This window comes from Melospiza georgiana, chromosome 2 (assembly GCF_028018845.1).
Source record: "Melospiza georgiana isolate bMelGeo1 chromosome 2, bMelGeo1.pri, whole genome shotgun sequence".
Classification (NCBI taxonomy): domain Eukaryota; kingdom Metazoa; phylum Chordata; class Aves; order Passeriformes; family Passerellidae; genus Melospiza; species Melospiza georgiana.
The window spans coordinates 81,857,673-81,883,356 of NC_080431.1; the positions used below are offsets into that span (position 1 = coordinate 81,857,673).

The 25,684-nt window shown below is 44.9% G+C and overlaps 2 protein-coding genes across 4 annotated transcripts in view; both read left to right on the forward strand.

Annotated features, from left to right (window-relative positions):
* Positions 1-195: 195 nt before the first annotated feature.
* On the forward strand, positions 196-20,958 carry NAA50 (N-alpha-acetyltransferase 50, NatE catalytic subunit). Of its 3 annotated transcripts, none has more exons than XM_058018588.1 (5): positions 196-365; positions 12,694-12,830; positions 13,270-13,389; positions 14,349-14,415; positions 16,966-20,958. In XM_058018588.1, exons 1-5 carry the CDS (start codon positions 358-360, stop codon positions 17,144-17,146), a joined length of 513 nt encoding a protein of 170 aa, XP_057874571.1. In that variant the 5' UTR covers positions 196-357; the 3' UTR covers positions 17,147-20,958. The 3 variants fall into 3 exon arrangements, with proteins under 3 accessions (XP_057874571.1, XP_057874572.1, XP_057874570.1); XM_058018589.1 differs by having other exon boundaries at positions 12,697-12,830; XM_058018587.1 differs by lacking the exon at positions 196-365 and having other exon boundaries at positions 12,659-12,830.
* Positions 20,959-24,631: 3,673 nt separating this feature from the next.
* The window catches only part of USF3 (upstream transcription factor family member 3), a 36,636-nt gene continuing 35,583 nt past the window's right edge, over positions 24,632-25,684 (forward strand). The window contains exon 1 of the mRNA XM_058045174.1: positions 24,632-24,708. Within this exon, the coding sequence (XP_057901157.1) occupies positions 24,664-24,708 (45 nt within the window). The 5' untranslated portion in view covers positions 24,632-24,663. The remainder of the gene's footprint in view (positions 24,709-25,684) is intronic.

Sequence of the window (25,684 nt, forward strand, 5' to 3'; positions counted from 1 at the left end):
TCACGTGATGGCACACACGCCCCGCCCCGGAGACGCGCGGGGCCTCCCCATCCTCCCCCGCCCCGCGGGGCGCGGCGCGTGCGCGGCGGGGGCGCGCGGGAGGGGCGGGGCGGGGCGGGGCGGGCGGGTCATGGCGGGCGGGGCGGGGGCGCGCGCGCGGCGTGAGGTGAGGGGTCACGGGGCGGGGCGGGCGGAGGAGGCCCATGTGGAGCGGGAGCGGGATCACGATCGGGACCAGGAGCGGGATCAGGAGGAGACTGAGCTGCCCGCGCTGAGCACGGGGAGGCCGGAGCCACACCCGCACCGCCGGGCCCCGGACGCAGGCAGTGCGGACGGCGGGCAGGCCGCGGACGCGCCATGAAGGGGTGAGTGCGGGGCTCGGGCCGGGCCGGGCCCGCCCGGGATGGGAGCTGCGAGCGGGGCGGGCCCGGGCGGCGCGGCGGGCGGGAGGCGGAGGGGGCCGAGCGGCGCCGCCGTCTCTGGGCTCGGGCGGTGTTGCTGGGACGGGGCCCGCGGCGGGGAGCCCCTCCGGGCGAGAGCAGCCGGCGGTGCCGCCGCTGGCGCCCTTCGGGCTGAGCCGGAGCTGCCCGCGGCGCTCCCGCGCCGTCACCACCGCGGCGCCGCCGGAGCGCGGAGTCTCCGCACGGAGCCCCGCGCTGGAGCGGGCGGGACGCGGCGGCTCCTCGTGCTCGGGGATCCCGCCCTGCGGGGTCCGGCGGGCTGCACGGCGGGCGGGGATGCTGCCGGCCCTGCCTGGTCCTCGTCTGGCGGCAGCGAAGAAGCGCCGCTCACTGTGTGCGTAAACGCTGCCAGCCGCGGATATGTGTGGTTTTGCAGTGCTATTGTGTGCGACATCCTCTTAGCAGTTTTGTTGGTTTTTTAAGTCTTTAATTGCTACGTGGAGGCTGTACAGCGTGGATGGATGACAGATGAGCTGTGCTCTGTGTCATGTTTCTGTAAGCACGCCCGCTGCTCTGGGTCTGGCGTCGCTTTTCCCTCCCAGATTTGAAAACTAGAGATTTCAAATCTGTTTGGCTGAAAACACTGATTTCCCTCTCAGTGGGGGCACCGAGGTGCCGTTTTTGTACAGGAGACTGGAGGCCTTTACACTCTCAGTCGTGCTTTGGTGTCAGATGACCTGCCTGACCTTGTCCAGGTCACTTTGGGACAGGTTTTTCAATGTTGGCTAAACCACGTAATGTTTATTAATTTCAGCATCACTTGTGCTCCACAAAACGTGCTTGTTCCAGTTCTGTGCCTCAGTTTCTTCACAGGCGCAGGGGAAGCTTTGCCCAGCTGATTCTCAAAAGAGCATTAAACCAGTCCCCTTGGAACCGGTGTTATGCAATGATGGGTATTATTATTCCAGTTTGGCAGCTTAAGGCAGGGTGAATGGAAGCTGAATCACTTAAGCTTTTACTAAGAAATGGTAAGGGGTTTAGCTTATTAGCAAGAGGGGTGAGGTCATACACGACTGCTTGATAACACACTCTTAGCTGGTTCTTGCAGCTTGTAAGCAGCTTCAGGCATCCTGGGAGGCTGGCGGGTGTCTGTAGAAAGAGGTTCAGGGACGATTGCAAATAAACAAACTCTCAGCTGACGTAAGATAGGTGTGTTTGGGACACTGGACAACCCTTTATCCACCTGCTGTACCCTGTGTGCAATGGGACACCGCCACTCTTGGTCCCGGTGTGCCGAGGACGGCGGGGTGTGCGGGAGGAGCCGCAGAGGGATCAGCCGGGATGAGGTGGCAGGATCGTTGTTCGCAGCGCTCCCGACAGCACTGGGTTTCCTTTTATCCTCTGTTGAGCGCTGTGCTGTTTGCTGCAGCTCGGCCGGGCTTTGGTGGCGTGTCAGTGGTGGGACGGGTTCCGGGGGCCTGGATGAGTGAGGGGCAGAGCGGCCCGGGCGTGCCCGGCTGGTGCTGTGGGGATGGCCTGGCAGGGCACGGCCAGAGCTCTCTGCCGTGCTCCGTGCTCCAGGGAAACTGAGCCTGGCTCTGCTGGCACTGAGCAGGAGTTCTCGTTTCATGGGCTTTTTTACTTTTTGTGACTTTCTTTTAGACTAAAAGGCTATAGAGCAAAAACCTTCGTACCACTGTTCTGCTTCCAGAGCACCAAACTTCATTTCTGTCACTTTACTTTTACTTATAGGCAGCTTTATTTCTGGTTCAACTTCAGGGCTTACTGCTTTGGGTTCTGTACTTGGTATTTCTGCTCTTCTGGTACTCTTTCATCTCTTTGAAGAGCAGCATATTCCTGTCTTGCCAAAACACTGTTAGCACCACACAGCAAGTTCTGGTGCAGAATAAATTCATATTCCTGTGCAGATTCTCATATTGAATCCAGGTGTTCTCTAAAAATTCAGATGGAGGCAAATATGCCAGCAGAGCTCAAATTGAAAAATAACCCCATTTAAATGCAATGAGACTCAAATGACTAGAGAATAGTTCAAAAGGAATGTATAAATTACACAGGGGTACTTGGGAACAAATCCAAATTGTTTTTTAAGTTACAAAGATCGGTGAAGATCCCTAAAGTACAAGTACTGTCAAAGGATAGGTCCAAAAATAGATCTAAAGCTTCAGCTCCCAGCATACAGAAATTGATAGGCTTGAAGGGATCTGGTCTGTCTTCAGTATTGAATCCAAAATTGTGGGCAAGTCCTTCTGAACAAAGTGACTCCATCTGACTGTTTTTTCTGGGAATGTGTGCACTGCATTGTAACCCACACCACAAAATGCAGAGATGATTTTGGAAGCGCGTGGAGCAGGTGATGTTTAATCAGCTGTCATTATGAAGAGTCTACTTTGGCAGAGAAAGAATTATAAAAGAAACTATCCAGTTCGTTGGCATGAAATTTCACATCTAAAAGTCTGTATAGTCAGTGTATGTGTTGCAGCCTTCTTTCTTAGCTCTCTGAATTTGAAATAGCACATAGATGTGTGTTAATAATGCATAGCAGGTTGTAGTGTCTCTGTCATCAGGGTGTTTGCGGTTGGGTGACCTACCTGGGCCCTACCTGCTTTCAGAAATAGCTGAGGATTTTTGTGCTTTCTCAGCTGCTTACAGTTTTGTGGATTTTCTCTTATTTGATGACTTAAACACCATCTTCTCAACTGGGAACTGCTATTGGCTTTCACCTGGTTTTGTGAGACTTGGCTTTATATTCACTCTATTCTCACCTTCTGAATAATTTTAATAGAGTCTCATAATGTTTCCCTTTTTTTCTTAAGTGTGACTTGAAAAACTGAGGTAATTCATTGTTCTGTTAGTGAACCTTGTGATTCTCTAGAGATGTTTTTATTTATTATATGTAATTATTTTTAGTTCTTGAATTTGAAAATTTATTTTAGAACTGTGTTTGCATAAGGAAAAATACCAGTGGAAGAGACTTAGGTTCCACTGTCTGTAGTAATCTGGCTGTTTTTATAACAGATGTAAATAATACTCCCTGCACTTTGCTGTTTTCATGGTGTTGATTCAATTGTTGCTCAGTGGTTTTGTGTTTTCATTGCAGTTGTTATGCTGCTGGTTTTCAGGAGAGAAAACTGAAAGTCTTGCGTTGATTCTTGAGCATTTGCTGATTGCTGTTTGTGACATGTGATGTCTTAAAGTAAGGGTGCATTTCTGACTTGTTTCAGTTCAGATGAAACCAAGGCATCCAGCCTTTCCCTGATGGCCTTCCCTAAAAATCACATTGCACGAGGCTATTGCAGGACCTGCGGCTCCATTGCGTGCATGTACCTGCTCTGTGACCAGCACTGTCACATACAAGGGGCCAGTGGGGCGTGTTACAAGCAGGGCCCAGTGCCTGTCACCCTGTGCATGTGTTATTTTTTCACATGGACCAAATCCCTCTCCAGTTTTGATGGGAAACATCTGGGAAGTTGTCATGCAGCAGCACATCTTGAGCCATGTGGTGGAAAACTGAAACAGGGAGTAAGTAGAGTGCTGTGTGTTAAACCAGCCTTAGAAAGAAGTGTGCACTAACTACTTTTAGGTAAGAAACTCCTAGGAGATTGGCTCTCAGTTTTGTGGTGTTTGCAGCTAAGTCTCAGGTTTTGGAGTTCCTCAGGGTCCTCCTGACTTGCTGTGGAAGAGTCCTACAGGCTGCATCCTGCAGAACAGGGACCTCCTGCCTCAGAGAACTTCCTAACCCTGAGACTGCAGCTTGTGCTGCTCTGGCTGCCTTTGTAGGGCATCACAGCTGGGGAGTGCTAAACATAACAGAAAAATAACTATATTGTGTCTGAAATGTGGGGAGCCATTATGGTAAGCACTGATACCTCTGCTTGTTTTGCCTGGATTCAAGGAGCAAACCTTTCAAGGCTCTGAAGATGATCATGTTTCCGAGGAGAACAGGGAGAGATTTTTCTCTCCTGAGTTAGTATGACAGAGTTTGTGCAGAGCTGCTGAATTGTTTCCGTTTGCTCGGCACACTGCTAAGCTTAACATATATGGGAGGAAGTTCCAAGTTTATGGGAAAACTGCTGAATGGTCATATGCACTGGAGTCAGGACAAAAAAGGTAATTGAGCTTGAAAATCACTTTATTTTTAGGCTTTTTCTGAACCTAGAAATGTCCAAGTATGAGCTAAAGTCTGCATTTATTTTCATGGACAGTAAATTTAGACCTTGCCTATATGCAAGCTTACAAATGGCTTAACAGCTTCTAAATGAGTTTATAAAAAACTCAGTGCAGTTTATTATAGGTACTTTCACCTGATTTATAACTCTGACCACTTTGAGTTTAATTCCTTAACCAGATTAAGACATTCCACGAAGTAGGAAGGATTGGGAGGGTAGGAAGGTAGCAGAGGAGTTGTAGCCATTTTACTGAAGCACTTTAGAACCCAATCTTGTGTTTTGAGTACTGTTGGACCATTTGGTTCTTTCTGCATGTAGATGTAGCTTGGTAGTTTGGGACAGTTCTATGAAAAATGTGGTAACATTAGTTAATCACCAAATGCCTCAGACTCTGCTGCCATCTCCTGAGGACAAGAAATGATGCATCCTCCTTTGCTGCACTAAATCTCTTAAAATGGGGAATAATGGGTGGTGGTTGAGCCAGAAAAATACTTAAATCCAAGTGGAAATAATTCAGAACTTGAAGAGCCTGCCCATTTGGCAAGCATTAGAAATGTTCAGACCAACAATCTGAGAAGGCGGTAGGTATTTTTATCCAGAAGAGGAAAGAACATGAAAAGTTGGAGCTTTATATTTGTTTGGGAATTGATAAGAGAGAAGTGCAGTACTTCCTTGCATCACTCCTGCTCTAAGTGAGGCAGGCAATGCCAGGATTACTTTCTGCTCCAGTCTGGAAAAGAAAAAGGGAAGAAGTGACCCATGTGGGAGGAGTTGTAACACAGCAGAAGTTTGTCAGGAGGGAGTTTGAGGCAGGGAAGCCAGGGTAAGAGAGAGTCTGTGCACAGAACAGAACCTGGTTATTTGGAGACTCTTGGCCTTGAGGACCTGAGAGCAGAGAAGCACAGCACTGAAATGGGGTAACTGTGTATTTGTGTCAAAGCATATTGAATGAATTCGTTATAAAAAGGAAATTATACCTTAGGCTTTATTGAAAATAGAGCCAAAACCATTTCCACAACACTGTCACCAGGCAACTTAGATTAAGATATTTGAATTTTCCTGGGGGCAGAGTATTTCTATCTTTAATTAATTGAAAATACTGTGCTTCATAGTGAGATCTTCATGCATTAAGTACTTCCTGAGCTCACTTGGCCCTCCTTCTCCCCGTTCCTTTCCAGGCTCCATGTGATTTTTGGCTCATAGCAGACTAGAATCTAACCCTGAAAAAAATTCTGATTTCCACCATCTGAACATTGTATTTATGTTCTGTTGAGAGTATGGGATGAGACCCGGGCAGCAGCTGAAGGCTTGTGAAAGTTTTCTCTACGTGGCACTTGGAACTGTTGGCAAAAATCACAAATTAAGTTGAAGATTGCAGTTAAAGGAGATTTATTTGTTTTTTGATCTTTGGCACAAAATTTTATTTGAGAACAATTCATTCTTAGTGAAAATTAGGAAAAGGATGGGGCGAGGGAAATGATTGTTGCCTTAGAAGTGTTTTTAAGGTAGGCATATGAAACTGAGAGCACTTTCAGTTAATTTTTCACAGTATGTTATTAATACAATGTGTGATTTGAGCACCTTGCAAAACCCAACTCTGGGACTGAAATCCAAAGTATAGGTAGGAAAGCCATAATGAACTCACTTTTTTTCCCCCCACTGTTCTAATGAACAAAGGCATTTGTAAAGAAATGCATTTTCAGTGACCTACAGAAATAGTTTGTGTGAAACAGAAAAATTATTTTGTCCTGGTATGTCAATTAGGAGTTTGTTACCTGTGTATGTACAAGAAGTGCCCTCAAGATGTATTTATGTAAATAAGGTACTTTGTAAGCATCACTTCTATTTTGAATTTGAAGGTAAGCCTCTGTTCTTACCTGATGATCATCAGATACTTCATGAACACTAATTAGCAAAGGCTCATGATCTTCTGGGAGGCAAGTAAGGTTATAATTGTTAGATCTGGGGACACTGAGGGTGTGGAAAGGGGCAGTAATCTGTAAAGTGTCTCAGGATATAGTTAGTGGAGGCACAAAACTAATTTTGAGGGAAGCTATTTCAAAATAGTGAAGTACTTCTGTTTAGCAGTCATGGATAAAAATCAGTGTTCTTTGTGAGCTTGTTTTAGAGCAGCAGTGAAGAGTTGGGGTTTGTGGCAGCCCTTTATCTGCTGTATGATGGCAGACAAGTTGTTTCCTCTTTCACCTGATATTGATGTACCTGGGATAGGCTGAATCGGTATTTTGGCCTTAACCTTGTGAGATGCAGAATTTTATGGACAGGTAAGCAATGGATGTGTGTCTGCTTTTCTGTTCTAGACCAGCTACATTTATTTTTGCCCATTTTAGAGTTTGAAAATTCTGTCAGCTGGGCATAGTGATTCATGCTCTTTGTATCCATCTACAGAATAGCTTATAATTTTCTTGGGACAGTTTATTTTTCACTTGAAGATTTGAGACCTAGGTAGGACATGTTTCAGCTGGAAGAACTGTGAGGCTATTATAGCATAACTTTGTTTCTTGTATGTGAAGACTGGCCAGTCTTTTGTATGTGGTCAGGTTTTCTAGGTTGAAGCAGAGTAAATTATGCAATATCCAGATATAATGAAGAAACTTGGCTATAATGTGCTGTGTATTTTTTTTCCTTAATGCTAAAGGGAGAGGCAGAAGGGTCTGATGTATGTCTTGGGGAATTGTGATGCATGAAGCCTGTTCCCAGTGACATCCAGTAGTCTTGCAAGTCTTGAATGAAGTCTTCTGTTAATTCTGATTCTAAAATTGTTTTGTGTTCTTCTGTACATCATTGTGCTCTTCTGCAGGCCAGAACTGGAGGTAACATCCAGCAGGGTATCAGGTGTCATGCAACACATGTTTGCAGTAGTAAGCAGGACTAAAGAAGATCAGGGGTCTCAGAGCAAATTGGTCAGGCTTTCTGCATGCTACGTTTGTACTTATCCTTCTGGTTTTCTGACAAGCAAAGCAGAGTAGATATGCAGCCCACAGATCTTTGAGATAATTGAAAACATACTGGTCTGCCCACAAGAACTAGACTAACTTGTGTGTGTGTAGCGAGACAGCTCATCCATTAAAAAAAATCCTAAGCAAAAACAAAGCAAACAAAAAAACCCGTAAAATTCCCAACGACCCCAGAACACTAGAAGAGGTTCTTTTGGCCTTGGAGTAGAATCTAAGCAGAGCCTTCAGGTCTATAGCCTTCACAGTTCTGGTTTGCTTTGATTTTATGAGCGGATTATCCTGTCTAGACTCCTGCTTTGACTTGGATGCCAAAATAGAAGCAATAAAGCTAGCTGGCCTCTTAGCAGGTGACAAACCTTCTCTGAAGTCCTCTTAATTTGTTAGGGCCCATTTCTCAGTGCTGCCTCTCCTGACTTACTCCTCAGTAAGTTTTGCAAGTTTCAGATGCAGCTCTGCTAAATTTAGCCTGCCAGATGCCTTCAATAAGCTGGAGCCCAGCTATCAGTTACACGGAGATCTGTTTCAGTCAGGCACAGCCCTCTGGGGAGAGACTTGCACTATTTAAAGTTGAATGAGACTGAGATTCTTACAGCATTAAGAAACTCGAAATTCGCCTTTTCTCCCTGATGGTGGTTCTAAACTAGTGCTGGGCACTTGTTATTCCCAGGGAGTGAATTTGTGTTTCCTGTTGAACTGTAGCTGGAAATTGCCTGCCTCTTGAGCTGTCATTCTGTATAGCAGTTCTCCTTTGGTATCTGTTGAGCAGCAAATGGCAGTCTGAATGTGGGTAACACTAATGTCTCATGTGGCCTGTGTTATTTCCAGCAGTATCAATGTAAGGCATTGTAGGAAAAATAGACTGTTCAAATCACAGCACTGTAAGCTGCAGGCAGAGCAGTGCAACTGCAGCAGGACTAACTGGATTGCATTTGGTCCTACAAAATGTGTGAGGCTTGTTCTGGCCAGAGCCTGGAGGATCTTAGGACACTGGCATGCAAGAGCAGGAGTGATAATGCCAATGTTCTGGGCATGCATCCAGTTTCAGGAAGTGGTGCCTGTCACCTCTCTAAAGTCACACTTGTGTTCAGATTTGGTGGATCCCTCTTCACTTCCGCTCTCACATCGCTGGGCAGTGTTGCTGTGCACTTTAGGCAGACAGCAGCCTATGCACCAGCAGCTCATTCCCTTCAATAGTGAATTCTCCACGAGGTTTTTCCCCCAGTGACCAAGTCACAGAATGTAGCAGTCGTGAAAAACCCTGAATGTTTCTCATGAAAATGTAGTCCTAGGATATGTCAGGAGAATGCTTCCAGTAGTGGCAGGAAAAACTTGGTGCCAGTGGACAGGACAATAGTGTTTGGGCTGCTGTAATTGGTTTTGGTTAGCCATGTTTAAAGAAAATCAACTTTATTCAGAAGGAATGTAAGGAAGAGCTAGTATGACGATACTAGGAATTAAGAGCCAGCTTTACAGGAGAATTCCAGGAGCTTGGCTTTAGTTAGAAGAAAGGTATGAAGAGATCATGATAACTCTCTGAAAAGGCCTGTACAATGGTCCCCATACTCTCCAGGCAGCAGAGAGGCACATTTGAGTACACTGGAATAACTAACTGCGAATAATGCTAGCGTGGGAGCAGCCTTACAGTGGAAGATGTTTAAGTGGTTTCAGAAGGCTGGGGTTTCATTGAGGAGAGTATGGATTTGTAGAACACTGCAGTAGTAAGAGGCCTGACCTGATAAGCCAGGAATGCCTCATTCCTCCGTGGTAAAAACAATTTCTTGGAATGGGGTGACTGGCTGGTCCCAGAGGCTTTGACATCTAAGATGGAGTACAGTTGACTATTGCATCTTCCATGGGATGCCACTAGTAAGTGTGGATCTTCTTAGGAATATTAGTGGCATTATAGAGTTGAATAATTTGTTATGGGAGGGCATGTCCCTTCTGGGCACATCAGGTTCTTTACACATCTTTATGTTCTCTCATATGATAATTTGACCTGATAATTTAATTTTTTTCTTTGCAACAGCAGAGGACAAGAAGGTACACCTTCTACTAAGGACATCAGACCTTAGCTGACACAATAAACTTGCTTGAGTTACTGATTTGGCTGAGACTGCATGTGAAGAACCAGGTCTAGTTGTAAACTGCTGTTAAAAACAAACAACAACAAAAAAGAGCCCACAAAGATACTTGCTTTACTTTGGTGAAAATAAGGGAGTGATAATTTAGACTCCTTTATTACAGGTGCTTTGTCTTGGCTATTTGGAGTAGTTTTTCAAAGTACATGTTGTTCTGTGGATGGATGAAGTGTAGCACATTATCTGTAGACTATTTCACAGAGGTACTGGATAATCTGCATCCCTGTGCTCCTCTTGCACAGTACTTCCAGTTTAAACTGAGGTGGGCTGGTACTTCTGCTCAAGAACCAATTAGTTCTGCCTATGGAAACTTTTATTCTCCTCTTTATTCTGGCAGAGGACTTGTGTGATGAACACAGTCAGGGGACTGGTGTGGGTTAAAAACAAACTTTCCTTTTTTTGTCCAGGTTAGTTTTAATTGGTGTTGGTTCACTACATTGATGCACAAACATTTGTGCCAGCAAGAGGATGGAAATGAGTGGCTTGGGGACTGCTGCTTTTGGCAGCAGTGCCAGCTTTCCCATGATTTTACTCAAGGCCCCAGTGGCACTTTGGCCACACCGTCCTCAGGCAAAATGATGAATTCTCATAATGTGGGTCTTCCTTTCCATGGTCTTACTTAATTTACATATTAAATGGTTTTGTGCACAATAGATGTGCTGCTGATTTAATCAGCTAGTGTTATACATTAAAGTAATTTATAGTTTGTATACATAGATATGTTTAGGGTATTGATTTATGCTTCCTGCAGTGTTTCTCAAACCTCTTTCATATTATTCTCCAGGGCAAGATACTGTCCCTGGTGCAGTTCTTGCAAGGACGAACCAGATAGTGACAGAGATAGGAGACAAGCAGTGGGAGATGTCAGGAGACAGCATGGAATGTGGCAAGTGGTGAGAGATAGAGGGAGGAGTCCAGGGGCTTGAGGAAATGTGTCAGCAAGTGCCTTTTAGCCATCTACTAACAGAGCTCATTTCTCTGGCCTGATGCCAGCCTCAGAGGTGATGTCTTGGCTCAGCAGCTGCCAGCCTTAGACTCTGCTTCTGCATTTATTTATTTATTTGTTTGTTCTCTGTCTAAAACCTTCTTGGTGAAGATCCATTTTCTGGCCATGTTTCCTTTCTTAGCCATCTTGCCCTGGCTGCCTGTAGTAATATATTTTTGTCCTGTTGCATTGTTGTCATAAATATTTCATAGTGGCTGTCTTCTAATGCCTGGTTTGTTTGATTAGTAACTAATGATTCTTTCAATAATATTAGAAAACACTACTTTATGATGGTCTGTGTCAGGGATTTTTGCTCTGAAGGAGACCTGGTGTATAGCAGCTTTTTTGTGGGTTTATCATGCTAGCATTGCTGATCTACTGAAGCTTGGAACTACTGATACTTTTTTGTATCACCAAGGTTAATATTGTGTTATTTGGAGAAGCAGTCTCGGCTTTCAGTAACTGAGTGTGAATGCGAGGTTTGTCTCCTCCCTTACTGACCTCCTGCAGCTCATCTGACCTAGCTGGGTTGTTGAGACCTGCTCCCTTTGGTTTCTCCGCTCATGCAGACTGCAGCAAAAGGGACTCTTTCAGGCTTCTTTCCCCTCCTAGTAGGAGATTACTCTTACTCCAGCAAAACACAAAGATACCCAGGATCCCATGTGCCACAGTTCTACTCCCACTCTTTGTGAGGAAAAGGCAGCAGCACTGCTGGCTGGGGTCACAACTTGCCTCCTGTGAGCCTGAAGAAGCCCTGCTGTGCTAGGCTGGGCAGTTGTGCCAAGCTGGGCATAAAACAAGTGCTACAGTTTATCCACCATCTCATGACTTTGATTGCATGCTTGTTTACCCTGGGAGTACTTCTGTAGTGTGAGAACATCATCCTTATCAGCTTTTAATTAGGACTTGCACGGTGTTGGAATATAATTCTCAAAGGGACTTGTGCAACTGGCCATACATGAAGAAAGGAATCTTAAGAGCAAGCAGTGTCTTTACTGCTATTTGGGCAGAAAACAATCTGGCTGCCCATATCTATTCAGTAAAACAGGGCTGATATGAACCTAGAATTGTGTGCTTTTCTAATTCCATGTGCAATGGCTTTCTGTATATTCTGGTGATCATTTGGGAAAAGATTTTTATTATCTTGGTATTTTTATTTTTCATTCTTGCAATCATTGTTAAAACTGCTTGCCTTCACCCAAGGGTAACTAATCTCTTTCTTTTGAAATTTATTTTTTCTTTTTTTTAGTGTTATTTTCTTCTGTGTGTACAGTTTTTCTGTCAGGAAGTTAGTCTTAGAAAAGAGAGAAGCTTGGTCTGTTTCTTCTCAGTATAATTCAGTGTATTTTAAGGTTGTGGTTCTGCTCTCAGTAGGAAGAAAGATTTCAGTGATGATCAAAGTAGATGCAGATATCACCTTGAGAAGAGCACAGTTGCATATTAACAGGCTTCATATATTTGTTGCACACAATACTGTTGGTTTTTAGAGAAAGATGTCTAGTAATGACTTTGTCTAAGCACAGGCTTTATATTGACAGGTGGTAAAATTGAGGTTGTCTTTGAAGCATGGATAAGGACTTCATTTCCTTGGTCTCAGTTCTAGCTTCCTGTTCCTCCCATATTTGTACTGGGGTTTTAATTTTTTTCTTTTGTGATCTTGATGATCAGAAGGGAAATGAGTGGGATAATGTTAAAGCTAATACTTCTGTAGAGATCCACGTTCTCCTGTCTCCCAGCCAGTAAAACCACATATAGACTATAGTACATTGGTATTTAGTGTGGTCTGAGAAACTTCTGGCTGTATAGAACTGACTGAAACTAGATTTGGGACTTAAATCAGCCGCCAGCATAAGACTTGATTGCATGGGTTGGATGTGGCAGTTCAAATATGTATTGAGCTGACTGTTAGGTGGAACAATTCTCTAAGGATAAGCAAAGTGATTGATCTTGGTGTCCTTAAAAATGTTGCAGTATGTCAGATGTTAAGCATGTTTTGATTTGTTCCAGTAGCCGGATCGAGCTGGGAGATGTGACGCCACACAACATTAAGCAGCTGAAGAGGCTAAACCAGGTCATTTTTCCTGTCAGCTACAATGACAAGTTCTACAAGGATGTACTGGAGGTTGGCGAACTTGCCAAACTAGGTACAAATGTTCTTGCCAGTAATTGTGGGCTGTGGTGGCAGAAGTGGTCATCATTGCTGTCCATAATGGTTTTAAATAGCAGCTCCTTCTATTTAGTTGTTTTACATCATGAAAAATAGCTGTTTAAGAGCCTCAGAGAAGCCGCAGAGGGTCTGTGTTCTGACTAGATTACATCCACTGGGAATAGGCATGTTTTCTGTTCCAGAGGACAGCAGTTTTGCATTGCAGCTTACCCTGATGCCATTGCTGGTTGGAGTGAACAGTGATGAGCAACCACTGTGTCACAACAGCACTAGTTGCTTCATTCCAAGTGTGAATCCACAATGTATGTTATTTTATCTGAATAGGAGAATTAACGAGAGGGGAGGGAGGATGTGAAGGAGCTGTATGTGTAGTTTGAGCCTTGTTTCTGATAATCCTTTGTTTCCCTCCCTGGCAGCCTATTTCAATGATATTGCAGTGGGAGCAGTGTGCTGTAGGGTGGATCACTCCCAGAACCAGAAGAGACTGTACATCATGACACTTGGATGCCTGGCACCCTACCGAAGGCTAGGAATAGGTAAAGCGGGGTCTTCTTTTGTATCTGAGGCATCAAAGAAACCTGGTTGCTGCCCAGCTTCTTAAATGCTCTTTCAGACCTTTAACCAAGTTAGTGCACTTTAGACTGCTGATTTCTTTGGAAGGGACTTGGGGGAAAGAGTATGATTTATCATGTGTTCATTCTTCCCTGCCTTTCAGAAATGAACCTTTTGTAGAAATTTTTAATTCAGGATTTCAGATTACTTTAATCTTGATCATATCATCATACTGTGATGTAAATACTCTGCTTCTATGGATGTGAAAATTGTTGCAGAGAGATTAAATAATTTGTCAGAGATATGTAGCCAGTATGCAAGTCATATGTAAGTAGAACACAACGTTCCTTCATTGGCTTCTCTCTTCTAAATTCACTCTTCTAAATATAGGAGCGTTATATTTATTTTGTCTTTGTCACTACTGATTATTTCTGCTCAGGGGTAGCACCTACTTTTTGTCTATATTGCATTTAGTTCTTTGTTCCACATTGCAAACCCATAGGACAGCTTAATCAAGACCTATAGTAACTCTTTGCCCTGACAAACTGGAATAAAAAGATAACTTTATTTAAAATTATTTTACTAGGTGTTTAGTAGAAAAGCTTACCAGTGCCCTCACTGCTTTATACAGTATTTTGGCTGTATTTTGAGCTGAGTTTGAGACCTTGAAACTGGTATTAAAATAAGCTGATTGATACATATGCTTCTGGTTTGTTGTGATTTTTATTTCCTCTTCAAAGAACTAATGAATTAAGGTTTATGAGCAATCAGAGACAGAATGAAATATTTACACATCATGTTTTATTTGCCTTTCCTAGTTTTCACACTTTATCATTTTAGTCTACCTACAGTTAACCTGCCTCTCCTCAAGGAAGCACCTAGCTAAGTACAGACTAAATTATGCCCTTCTAGTTTTCTTAAGTATCTCTTTATCTTTTGGCAGGAACTAAAATGTTGAATCATGTCTTAAACATCTGTGAAAAAGATGGCACTTTTGACAACATCTATCTGTAAGTAAATGAGTTATACTCGTGCATTTTTTGAGAGATGACAAAGATAGATATGGGAGCAAAGGGATGGAGATCCAAGTGTGGGTTTAGTGTGTATTTTTGTGGGGTCATGGAACATAGCAAGAAAGTCAGGGGTCATGTTCTGGGTTTGTTGTGTAATGCTGAGAAAACCAAAAGCTGCTTGATTTAGAAAGGGTTCTGCAAAATTGCTGAATTTGAAAGTAATTTAGTTACAAAATTATGTTCTAGAGCACAATTACACTGTAAGACCAAAAAAAAAAATTTTATAAAGGATTTTACTTTTATTATACAAGGTCATCTTCAGAATGGAAAATACTGCAAGTCTTGAATACAGTTTTGATGCATTTGCTTTCTGTCTTTTATGGCAGCACTCTGTGGTGCAGCACTCTGGAATATTAGAGATGTTTGCAAGCACTGAAAGTTTACTACATTCAGTAGTAAGGCCCAACTGCTATTCCCATTCTTGCACACTGCCAGGTCAGCTCTTTGTGCAGCACCACAATAAACTAGATCAGTGCCCTGACCCAACTGGGGAAACTGTTTTTTCTGGGTGTTGTTTTTTTTTTTTTTTTTTTTTTTTGTTCTAGTGTGGTTTTGGGGGTGGTTTTCTTGTGCTTAGTTTTGGTTATGTTTAAAATCTGTGTAAGCATGTCTGTGTGCGCACTTGGCGTGATGCAGGCAAGAGAACAAGCACTGGGGTAGACAGCAGTACCAGCAGTCCCCCTGGAAAGAGAGTCCGAAATCCATGCATGCCAAAACTGTGGTTTTCCTTTGCTGCTGGTTTCACACTTGTGCTTTTTGCTGTGCATTGGTGTCTGTGTGGTGACCAAGTGAGTTTGGTTTGATGGCAGTTCTTGGCCTGATGCTTCTCTGAGCCAACTCCTCCTTGGCCGTCACACCAGTGCAGGCACGATGCACTGCTGGGGACAGGCCCACAGCAGGTACAGCCTGGATGGACTTACACTGCCACAGAACTACACCCTGGATACTTGCCAGGCCTGTGGAAGATGCTTTGTGAGGAGTGTTTCATGCACTGATATCACTGTAAATGGAGTGACTTTCCCCTCACACTCAGTCCACTTCTGCCATGAAGGTCTGGACTCTTCCAACACCCTCTGCTGCTGTTGCTTTGTGTCATCTCTGTAAGAGGAACATGCTTCAAAGAGGTGTCTGAGTAAAGTTGCCTTTGGCTCATATTCTCTCCTGCCTCAGGAGAAGTGGTAAAACTTTTGAGGTGCCTGCATAATGGGACAGGGGCTGTCCTTTTTGCTTTTATAGTGAAGGAACTGTTTGCTGGTTTTAATACAAAAAAAATCCCAAATCCTTCATAATCCTTCTTTGTAGTTCCTAGACCGGGGATTCTGGCATGACAATAAATAGCCCCCAAAATTGGGCTAAAGTTCTTTTAGTGGCCCATTGATTTTATTACTATGTCTATTGCTTGTGCATTTTCTATTTGAACATATTATGCAGTTTAGCACCAAATTTGATATCACTGCCTAAATTTGTCATTATGATAACGTTCCCTTTTACCTTTTTGGTGCTTATTTGGCTTAACACTAAGATCTTTTGTTTTGTTCTGTCGTTGCTTCCACAGTTACTTTGGTTCTATGATTATGCAGTGTGTTGTCATGACAAAGTGATTCATGAAGTTGTGCAGTGTCCACTGAATTTTGGAAGTGTTTAATGATAGAAACATTTTTTTTCTTTTTTATCTTTCTTTTTTTTTTCTTTTTTTTTTTTTTCTTTTTGGTTTTTTCAGGTTTTTTGGTTTTGTTTTTTTTTTTTGGTTTTTTTTTTTTTGGTGGGTGTTTTGGTTTGGTTTTTTGGGGGGTTTTTTTTTTGTTTGTTTGGGGTTTTTTTGCTTTTTTTTAATGAAACTTGTGCAAATTTATGTCCTAATCACTCAGGGTAAAGAGCTGATGGCTGTTTGTTTTGGAGGCCTTGAAACACGCTAGCAAAATATGTAAAACTCTAGGGGAAGTAAATACAAGGGAAAAGGACTTTGTAAATCCATAGGACTTCTTTGTATTACAGCTTTTTGTGAGGAGAGAGGAGTGTTTAGAGTGTTAAAATGGTATCAAACACCATTGCCAGTTGTATGTCACAGTGTGTTGGGATAATCTCTGAGAAGACTCCTCTGATCATCTGCAAAGTGTTACTACAGGAGGTTAAAGTTGGCTTTATAGTGAATCTCTGTTACATATTTCCACTGAATGTCTGCCATATTGCTTCAATAAGATGAAGAAAAATTGAAATTACTGAAGTAATAATGCTTCAGAGTCTCTCTGCTATTTTGTGTTCCTTCAAAGAGCTTTACTGAGGGGAAACCTTTACTACTGTTGACAACCATGGGGCATCCAGGAGCTGAGTGTTAGCCCAGAATTGAATTGGGAAGATGAACATTTCCAGTCTTGGATTTACACCACTGTTCCTGTCTCTATCTGTCTAGCTGCTTTTCTTGTCTTTGAGTGTCTTCTGAGTATGGAGGCAGATTACTGACCCTCATCTCTCTGTGTTCTGTCCCAGGCATGTGCAGATCAGCAACGAGTCTGCAATTGACTTCTACAGAAAGTTTGGCTTTGAGATCATTGAGACGAAGAAGAACTACTACAAGAGGATAGAGCCGGCAGATGCGCACGTGCTGCAGAAAAACCTCAAAGCCCCTTGTCTTGGCCAGAACGCAGATGTGCAAAAGAACGACAACTGAACAAAACCCCAGCGGACACTTTCTTGCACTTGCTTGTCGCCAAATAAGGAAAGAGAGGCCTCTTTTTTTTTTTCTTTTCTTTTTTTTTTTTTTTTTTGATTGGTTGGTTGGTTTTTTGTTTTGTTATGGTTTTTTTGTTTGTTTTTTTTTTTAACTCCACCCCTTCATCTTAATTTTTTTTTCCTTGACCTCTCTCCAACAAAATGTAATGCTTCTTCCAAGGATTGTCCAATCATGTTTGGGGTTGGGTTTTGGTTGGTTTTGGATTTTTTTTTTTGAGCTCTCCTTTCTGGTGTTTTTTGTTTTTTTGAGGGCAGGGGGGCTGATTTTTTTGTTTTTGTTTTTTGTTGGGGTGGGAAAAGGTGTGCAGATCTCTTTTAAGTTTGAGGTGTGGAGGGCTTGAGCAGGTTATCCTGATGACAAGTTTCCTTCAGAATTATTCTTTCAGTAAGCAGAATGTAAACCCAATGGGGGGGAAAAGGCAAAGCAATATCTTGTCCTTTGACTCCTACATTATTGTGTTTTTTATAACCTACAGGGTACTTTACTCTCCCCCAACCTTTGAATGTTACTTCAGTACTTCACACTCTTCCTTTTAATTCCCCCACCTCAAAAAAGTATATTTAGTTCTTCCCAATATTTTTGAGTATGGCTTTTTCCTCCATCTTTTGCTGAGAAGGGTGGGCTACTTTTCCATACCTTTTCACTCTGCCTGGGCTGATCTTTTTGGATGCTTTTTTTAAAATACTCCTCACCCAAGCTGGTGCTACACTTCTTAACTGACTGAGAGGAGGATTTAGAGTGGTCTTTGTTTTTCCTTATTTTCATTTACCCAATTCCCAGCAGACTTTTGCCAGAGCAAGAGCTAGATCTGGTGTTGGTAAGAATAACCTTGTAAAAATATAAATCCTGAGGCAACACCCTTGCTTTTAAAATGGGTGAAATTCTGCAGGGCTCATTGAGAGTTAGTTTATCTGTGTTGTTGGGATGGAAAAAGTGACTGTGACCACCTTACCAGCTTTGATGACATAAAGCAAGCATGTGTCTCCAGATGACTTTGTTACAGCTACTGAATCTGTGGTGACAGATGTAAGGGTTGAGGAAACCAGGCAGCAAGGCTAAGAAGGCAGACATGAATCTGACCCTAATCACATAGCTTTGCAGGGTCTCCTGGATTTGCTTGGGATTGGCTTGACTTGCTGTGTTTATGAGCTCCTTTGGGAGGAGGTGGTGAAGAACTGCGTGGTTTTGCTCCTTTGAAGATTATTTTCTCCTTCCCTATTGAGTAGTAATAATGCAGTTCTCCTCTGGTGAGAGGGAGTTGGTGGAGCACCGGAGAAAGCAGCATATATTAGAGCATTTTATGGGTTTGGAAAATAGGCTGGCTGGCTTCTTCCTAGTACTGTAACTTTGAGGCTACAGTAAACTGTACTAAGCTCTGCTTTGCATCCTTTCATGCTTTGTTTGCGTGAATACCAGTGCTCCTTTCTAGGCACTGTTGCCAGCAATTTTATGTATGCCAATATAAATACCAACTTGAGCTTGGACTCTTCTCCAAGCATCTCGGAAAGTGCACTGAGCTGAGACAACACCAACCTGCCCCATCCCCCATGTAGATGCTGAACTGTATTCTTTTCCTGTTTGTTTTTTCAAGTTTAGATCTGCATCTTGAATTCTTCCGCTCTGAAAGCCTCCAACCTGTAGTGTGCATTGCAGCATACATCTGGTTAGTAGGTGCTGTCCAGTCATTAGAGGGTGACTTGGAAACCAAGGATTCCAAAACGGGAATTGTGGTGAGGGAAGGGATGGCACCCCTCGCTGCACATCGGGTGGTCTTTGATACCCCAGGGATGACTATACCAGCTGCTACACAGTTACTCCTTCTTTGACAGAGGTGTGTAGCATTTGTTGGAGTGCATCTTGACAGACCTGTGCTGGAAAACGGCTGCTTATTTTGCTGAGTTTGCACTAATGGAGTCGTGGAGATGGGCAGGTGGCCAACGCCAGCCCGTCTGCATGGCCCGAGCACCTGCGTTTGCAACACGTGGTGGCAGACTCTGGCTAGAGAGATGCAAACGGTTCCCGTGGCCAGAGGCAGCCTAGTTCTGACAAAAGCTCATTTTCAGTGCAGCTAGGACCTGCTCGTGGTGGTTATGTTGGCAGCCCGGCATCTTTCTAGAAGGGGATGTATCGAAGCACAATTGGCTTGTCATATGCCAACATGGTTTCCCTGGCCATCTGTAGACCAAACCAAGAGAAGTATGTGGAGGGAGAGAGAGATAGTATTGTATTTGAAGGTGTTGGTGCAGCACAGCTGTAACTCAGACCATAGCTGCCTCTGGTGCCAAGCAAAGTGCTCTTCATTCTTCTAGAACTAAGTGGTAAGTGTTTGGGTTGGGTAGATGGGTGTGGGGATATGAACTCTTAGGATTTGCTGTTGTCGTAGGCTTCCACAAATCAGTGTGTTTCACAGACAGTTATTCTTCAGGTTTAAAAGTACAAGTCTGATGTCTGAACTTACTTGGATTAACCTTTGTTTCTGTCTCTTTTTGCTTTGGGCTGCCATCATTCTATGAATGTATCCATGAGAACAATTCTTAAAGCTCCTATTCCACAGCAGACCTGCCTCATTGTAACTTCTAACAAAATGTTTTGTAGGAGGTGGAAGAGAGAATAAATCTAAGACTCCTTTTTCCCAGGCTATTAATCCTGGAAAACAGTTGTTGAATCTTGAATACAAGGTTTAATCTGAATCTTAAGAAAACTGTGTTCCCTGTACATGGGTAAGGGCAAGTGAAGGTCAGTAGTTCTGGATGACAAACAGTTGTATTTTATTAGTCTACCAGTTGTGTTGAGTGAGGGAGGAGAGTGCTGTACCTTAGTGCTGTTACCTAGAGACACTGAAATTGTGGGAAGTATGGGCTCACTGCAGAGAACTTCAGTTACTTTGGTTGTTGCTGCGGGAGGACATCCTTCTAGTTTGAAAATAACAGCTTGTGAACAACTAAATTTTTGCAAAGTTGGGAGTTTCAGTGGGGGAAAAAAGCCACCAGCACCTCCTGTTCTGGATGAAGATCTAGCAAGAAAAAGTATGCAACTAAGAGCTTTAGAGTGTAAATTGTGTACATACAAGTTACTCCTGAATCTCTGCAACTGGCTTTGTCACACATCGGTTCAAGTATGAAGATATTACCTACAAAAAGACTCCTACTTGAGGAAACCATGGTACAGGAGAAAAAGAATCATCCAGAAGAGAGATCCCTCATTTTTGGGAGGGGTAAGGGGGAAGAATGTATTTAGTGTATACAGAAACTGGCTGAGTTTACATGATGCAGCTAATGGTTAAACCTGCCAACTAAATATGACATACTGTTACAATTGAAACAAACTTACATGCTATTTAGTTAAATCTTGATGGTGCCCTGTGTCTAGTGAAAATTTGATCCTCCAAATTGTTTTATTCTCCCCCATGTTGTAATCCAGGGTCAGCTGCTATGCACAATGTCTGTGTTTTGTAAAGTGTTTGCTGACTTGGATGTTTCTTTTGAATCTGCAACTGCTTCCTGATTAATTTGGCTAAGACCACCCCTGCTCTCTTGAGTTAAGATTTAGTGAAAGGTATGCTGTATGCAGTTTACAGATGCATTCTCAATGTTACAAGTTAAGTTGCAGGGGGAGCAAATTCTTTACAATAAGATGGTCCATTTTTAATCTATATCATTGCCCTTGTTGTACATCAGGAGCATGTTTTTGTTTTTCTCAAACTCTTTAGAAATACCGTTCAGAATAAACGTGCACTATTTGAGTTATGTCATTTACAACTTGTTGTGTGCGGTTTTTTGCTGTCCAGCTGTTTCCTTCAGAAATCAGATAGAGACTATTCCTCAAATGTTTCATAAACTATGTAACTCAGAAGATTTCTAACATGAACTGTGTGTTGGGCTGCTGGGATGAATGCCAAGGGTGTCTGACAACTGTGCAGAGTGAGGTCTGTTTGTTTTCCCTGAAGTTATGAGCCTTTCCTCAGAAGTCCTGTCTTGTGGGGTAGGAGGGAGGAGAGGAAGAACAACTGTTCTGGAATATTTTTGATTGATTAGTGAGCAGTTTGGAAACAAACAGACCAGGTGTCAAGAACTCTGGTTTGGGCTTTATAGGTTAAAAAGTTTAAAGTATTCAAATTAGCTGCTAGTCATTGCAAATCTTGACCACAGCCTTTGAAAAACTATGGTCCATATTTGTAAAAGTGACTGGTCTTAACATCCAGCACTGACTTTGCTCAGAAAGGTATTTAAGTAAAACTCATCTCTCTTCTTAACAATTCCAGTCTCTTCTGTTAAAGCCATTTTTTGTCTGTAATTTCAGTGTGCTCCTATTCCGCTTTGAAGTGCCATTAATGAAGTGATGAAGTTGCACTCTGTCCCAGGTTTGGAGGAAAATAAGAGTTTCCCTAAACTTGTACATTGTATTCTATTCACTTATTTAATTCCTCTGGAAACTGCTTTATCAACAGATGGAGTTGCCGCATTCATTGGAATAACAATGCAAAAGCAAAGCTCAGTCTCTGAAACTTGTCTGTAATCTTGAGTGGCTGCTTCCAGCTGTCTTCCCCGACCTCTGCTGGAGGGCCTGGAAGGCACAGCTGGAAGTGAACTGCTACCAGAAGTGCAGCCTTCATCACTCCAGCCTCACCAGCAGCTGCAGAGGCTGGAAAACCTTTGCTGTACTTAAACTGCTGCAGCTGTTCTCCAAACCATCTGGCTTTTATTGTTTTGTGTTTCTTCTCCTTCCTCACCCATCTGTTCAACACCAGATAACTGAGTTGTCCTTTACAGGGAAACTAACAGGTACTCCTGATCATTTGTGTTGTGCTTTCCCAAAGCTGTGCTGGTTCTACAGGCACTCCCATTCCCCTCACTGCATTCAGAACTTGGGTATTTATGGCACCTCTGTAATCACTCAGATGTGCTGTTGTCTCTAATTTGTTACTGGTACAACTACTTCAAGAACAGTTACCACACCAGGATGGAGTGAGTGAGTGGTCAGTCATTCACTTCATGTGGAACACTGGAATTGTTCTGTCTTTTCATCAGTTCTCTGTTCCTGTAAGGACATTATCTTCTGATCCTGCAGTATCTTGGATTACTTTAAAAAATCCCTGTCCAAAACCTCTTATGTGAAGTCCTTTTGAGAATCTACCGAACCAATCTTGTCAGATGAGCATTGTCATCAGTTTCTGGCAGCGTTGCTTTCCTTTCCATAGGGCTTCTCTAAATCTATTCAGTGCGTCTAATCCAGATGCTTTGTAAGGGACAAATGTCCTGCCTTGTGTTCTTTTCTCTTGCCCCTAAAGAGGCATCAATTCAAACAGATAATGGAATGGTTACTCTATCCCTCTCTTTTCATTCTGCCTCCTTCCCTCCTCCTCAGTGCTTTAACACTGTAAAAGCATTCAGCTTTGCTGCCATTCTGCCCGAAGGCATTGTGGCACCACCAGCTGAAGCTCTCTAAACTGCTGAGTTGCCAGCTTTCTTTCACTCCCTTGAATGTACATGACCCATAGTCCAAGAAACTCCTGCACTGGGAAAGATGCACTGACCTGTGTTCTGATTGCCTCTCAGCTGCTGGATCACATCATACAGACTTAGGCCAGTACTGCTCACTAATTATTGAACCCAGACCTGCACTACAGCCAAGAATTTAAATAATAAAAAAAAGTTTAAAAAAATTGCAAAGTTCTTGATTAAGACTATCTCAAAGCTGCCAAAACTTCTTGACTTGTCAAAAGAATATCAAATCATCTATCCAAAGTAAAGCTTTCCTTGCAAGCTCTTCATTTTTTTTAACCATCTTGCCATAAAATTGTAAATTTATATTCTCCAAGAGAAACAGGTAGGTTCTTGTTGTGTGTGATATTCACCTGTGGATTTTTGCCTGCTGCTGGATTCTTGCCACAGTATTTCAGATATTTAACCCTGTACTGGTATTGACCACTTATGAACTCAGACGCTGTAGATCCACAACCTTCTTGTGTCAGAAGGTAAGCTTGGTTTTGCTGCTTTGGGTGGGGGTGTCTATTTAGTGAAAATCTTCACCAAAAAAGCACACTACCCTTTAGAAGAAAAATCTCCCCCCTCAGTTTATATTGGAATAAATTGATGGAGCAGTGGCATTTCAGATTTCACTTGTCTTCCAGTTTGGCTCTGTCATATCAGAACCAAAGATGATGAAAAGCAAAAAAGTGCATTTACATTCCTGCTTTGCACTTTCAAGCTGGTATTTATAGTAATGTTAGAATTCCTCTGCAAAAACAGCTTGGGCCTCAATTTTCTTCACAGCTCGCAAATGGGCTTTTCACTTAATGTCAGCTGCGAGGTTATTTTGCAAGTGGCAGCTATTCAAAACAAAAGGCTTTGGGTTATTGAACATCTGATTGCTGCTATGACTCTTCAGCAGCAGCAGAGTTCTTGGACAATGCTTCAGAAACTTGTCCCTGCTCTATTATGTTGTACGAAGGCATATGGATACAAGATGCTTTCTCAGGGAAGCAGTTGAGCTGGAACTGGGAAGCTGCCTTATCATGGATGATCACTGAATGTAGGTATTAGCAGGAAGCAAAAAGTGAGGTCGTGGGGAGTTGTTAATGACCCACAATCCCTCATTTCCTAACCTCTGATTTAACTCATGAGGAAGATGGATGGAGCGCCTTCTTCCCAGAGCTAAACATGAGCAGTGCATGTGACAAAGTTAAGAAAAAATGTCCATTAAAACATCACTCATGGCACAGAACAGCCACAGGACGTGGTTGGCTCCTCGTGGACAGCTCCATGTAGCAAACGTTTAGCCAGCCTTATCTCTTCTGGCCGCTCCGTCCCGGCTCGCTGAGTGCCGATGGCGCGGGGCAGCAGCTCGGGGCACGGACGCTGCTCTGCGCTGCTCAGGGCTCTCACAGCCCGCGGCTGCGCTCGGCCAAGGGCAGCGCTCGGGTCACTCACCCTGGCAGGACGGGATTGTTTCATCTGACAGCAACACGCACAAAATAACGCGCGGCGCTCTCTCACACGCGGTCCTTTCCCGGTGCCGCTGCTGCCGCTCAGCACCGACCCTACGCCGCAACCTTTCCTTTCCCGTCCCGTCCCGGCGCGGGCGCGGCCCCTTTAAGCGCTGCCGCCCGCCCCTCCGCGCGCCTCTTCCCGCTGCGCTTATTGGCCGCCCGGGACGCCGCTCCCCGCCAGTTCCTGTTTCGGCCACCTTACCTTGTTGACGCCAGTCTCTGCCTCCCTGCCCTCTGATTGGCCCGCGCCGCCAATGTTTGTGGCGCCCATTGGCCCGCGCCCGCTCCGCCCCGCCCAGTTGAGGGCGAGCGACGCCCCCTCCGGCCCTGCGCTTGTTGATTGGCCGCGAGAGCTGGCCCCGCGCGCGGTGATTGGCTGCGGCGCGAGCAGCAGGGTGGGCTGCACGGGCGGGCAGCGGCGCGGAGGCGGCGGCGGGGCTGGCGCGGGGTGTCCGCCCGCCGGAGGATGGTCCCGGCGCTGGGGCCGCCGCGCAGCGCGCCCGGCCCGACCGTGAGTGCCGGCCGGGGACCGGGGACGGGAGCGGCAGCGGGAGGAGAGGGCCCCGGAGCGGCCGCGGCAGCGGGACCGGGACGCCGCGCTGGGCCGGGGCCGCGCTCGCCCGGGATGCCGGTGGGGCCGGTGCCCCTTTGTCCGGCCCCGGTGTGCCCGGCCCGGCCCGGGCAGCGGCTGCGGGGCTGGGACGGGCCGGGGCGCAGCTGCAGAGCGCGGGCGGCCCGTGGCGGTGCGGCCCCGGCGGGCGCGGCGCGGTGGCGGTGCCCGGGCTCTGCTGCCCGGAGTGGAGCGGCTGCGGGCCGGGGCTGGGCTGGGGGAAAGTCGGGGGAACAGCGGCGAGGGCTTGGGGAGCGGTGAGGGCTTGGGGAGCGGCGTGGTTCTATGGCTTTGCGGTCTGGGCGCTGCGAGACAATCGAGCGTGAGCCCCCGATCGCGGAGTTCGCTCGGCAGGCAGAGAGAGGCGGGCGCTGCGCCGCATCCCGGCTGCTTCCCGCATCCCGGCACCTTCCCTCATCCCTTCCCGCATCCCGGGCACCTTCCCGCATCCCGAGCACCTTTCCACATCCCGGCACCTTCCCGCATCCCGGGCACCTTCCCGCATCCCGGCCCTTTCCCTCATCCCGGCCCTTTCCCTCATCCCGGCCCCTTCCCGCATCCCGGCCCCTTTCCCACATCCCGGCCCCTTCCCTCATCCTGGCCCTTTCCCGCATCCCGGCCCCTTCCCGCTCCGTGCATGGCGGCGGGGTGCTCGTGTCGAGTGCCACCCCCACGGGATGGGATCCCCACGGGCTCAGGGCATGCTGTGCCTCCAGGGACAGCTTTCTTGCTTAGAATTCGGTCACTCGTGGCTAACGTTTCCCGTGTAGTAAGCTTGGTCTCCGAAGGAAGGAAGTCTGATGGATGTGTCTGTCTATTCCTTCTCTGCCTGCTAATTTTAGCTCTCCGGCCGATTTCGGTCGAATTTGCCAGCAAG

What these genes read in the sequence shown, in the direction of transcription:
- NAA50 (XM_058018587.1), top strand. Translation starts at nt 12,659, where the DNA reads ATGTCAGATGTTAAGCATGTTTTGATTTGTTCCAGTAGCCGGATCGAG. An exon ending in CTACCGAAGGCTAGGAATAG is followed by an intron (nt 13,390 to 14,348) that starts GTAAAGCGGGGT and finishes ATCTTTTGGCAG; the next exon opens with GAACTAAAATGTTGAATCAT. An exon ending in ACTTTTGACAACATCTATCT is followed by an intron (nt 14,416 to 16,965) that starts GTAAGTAAATGA and finishes GTTCTGTCCCAG; the next exon opens with GCATGTGCAGATCAGCAACG.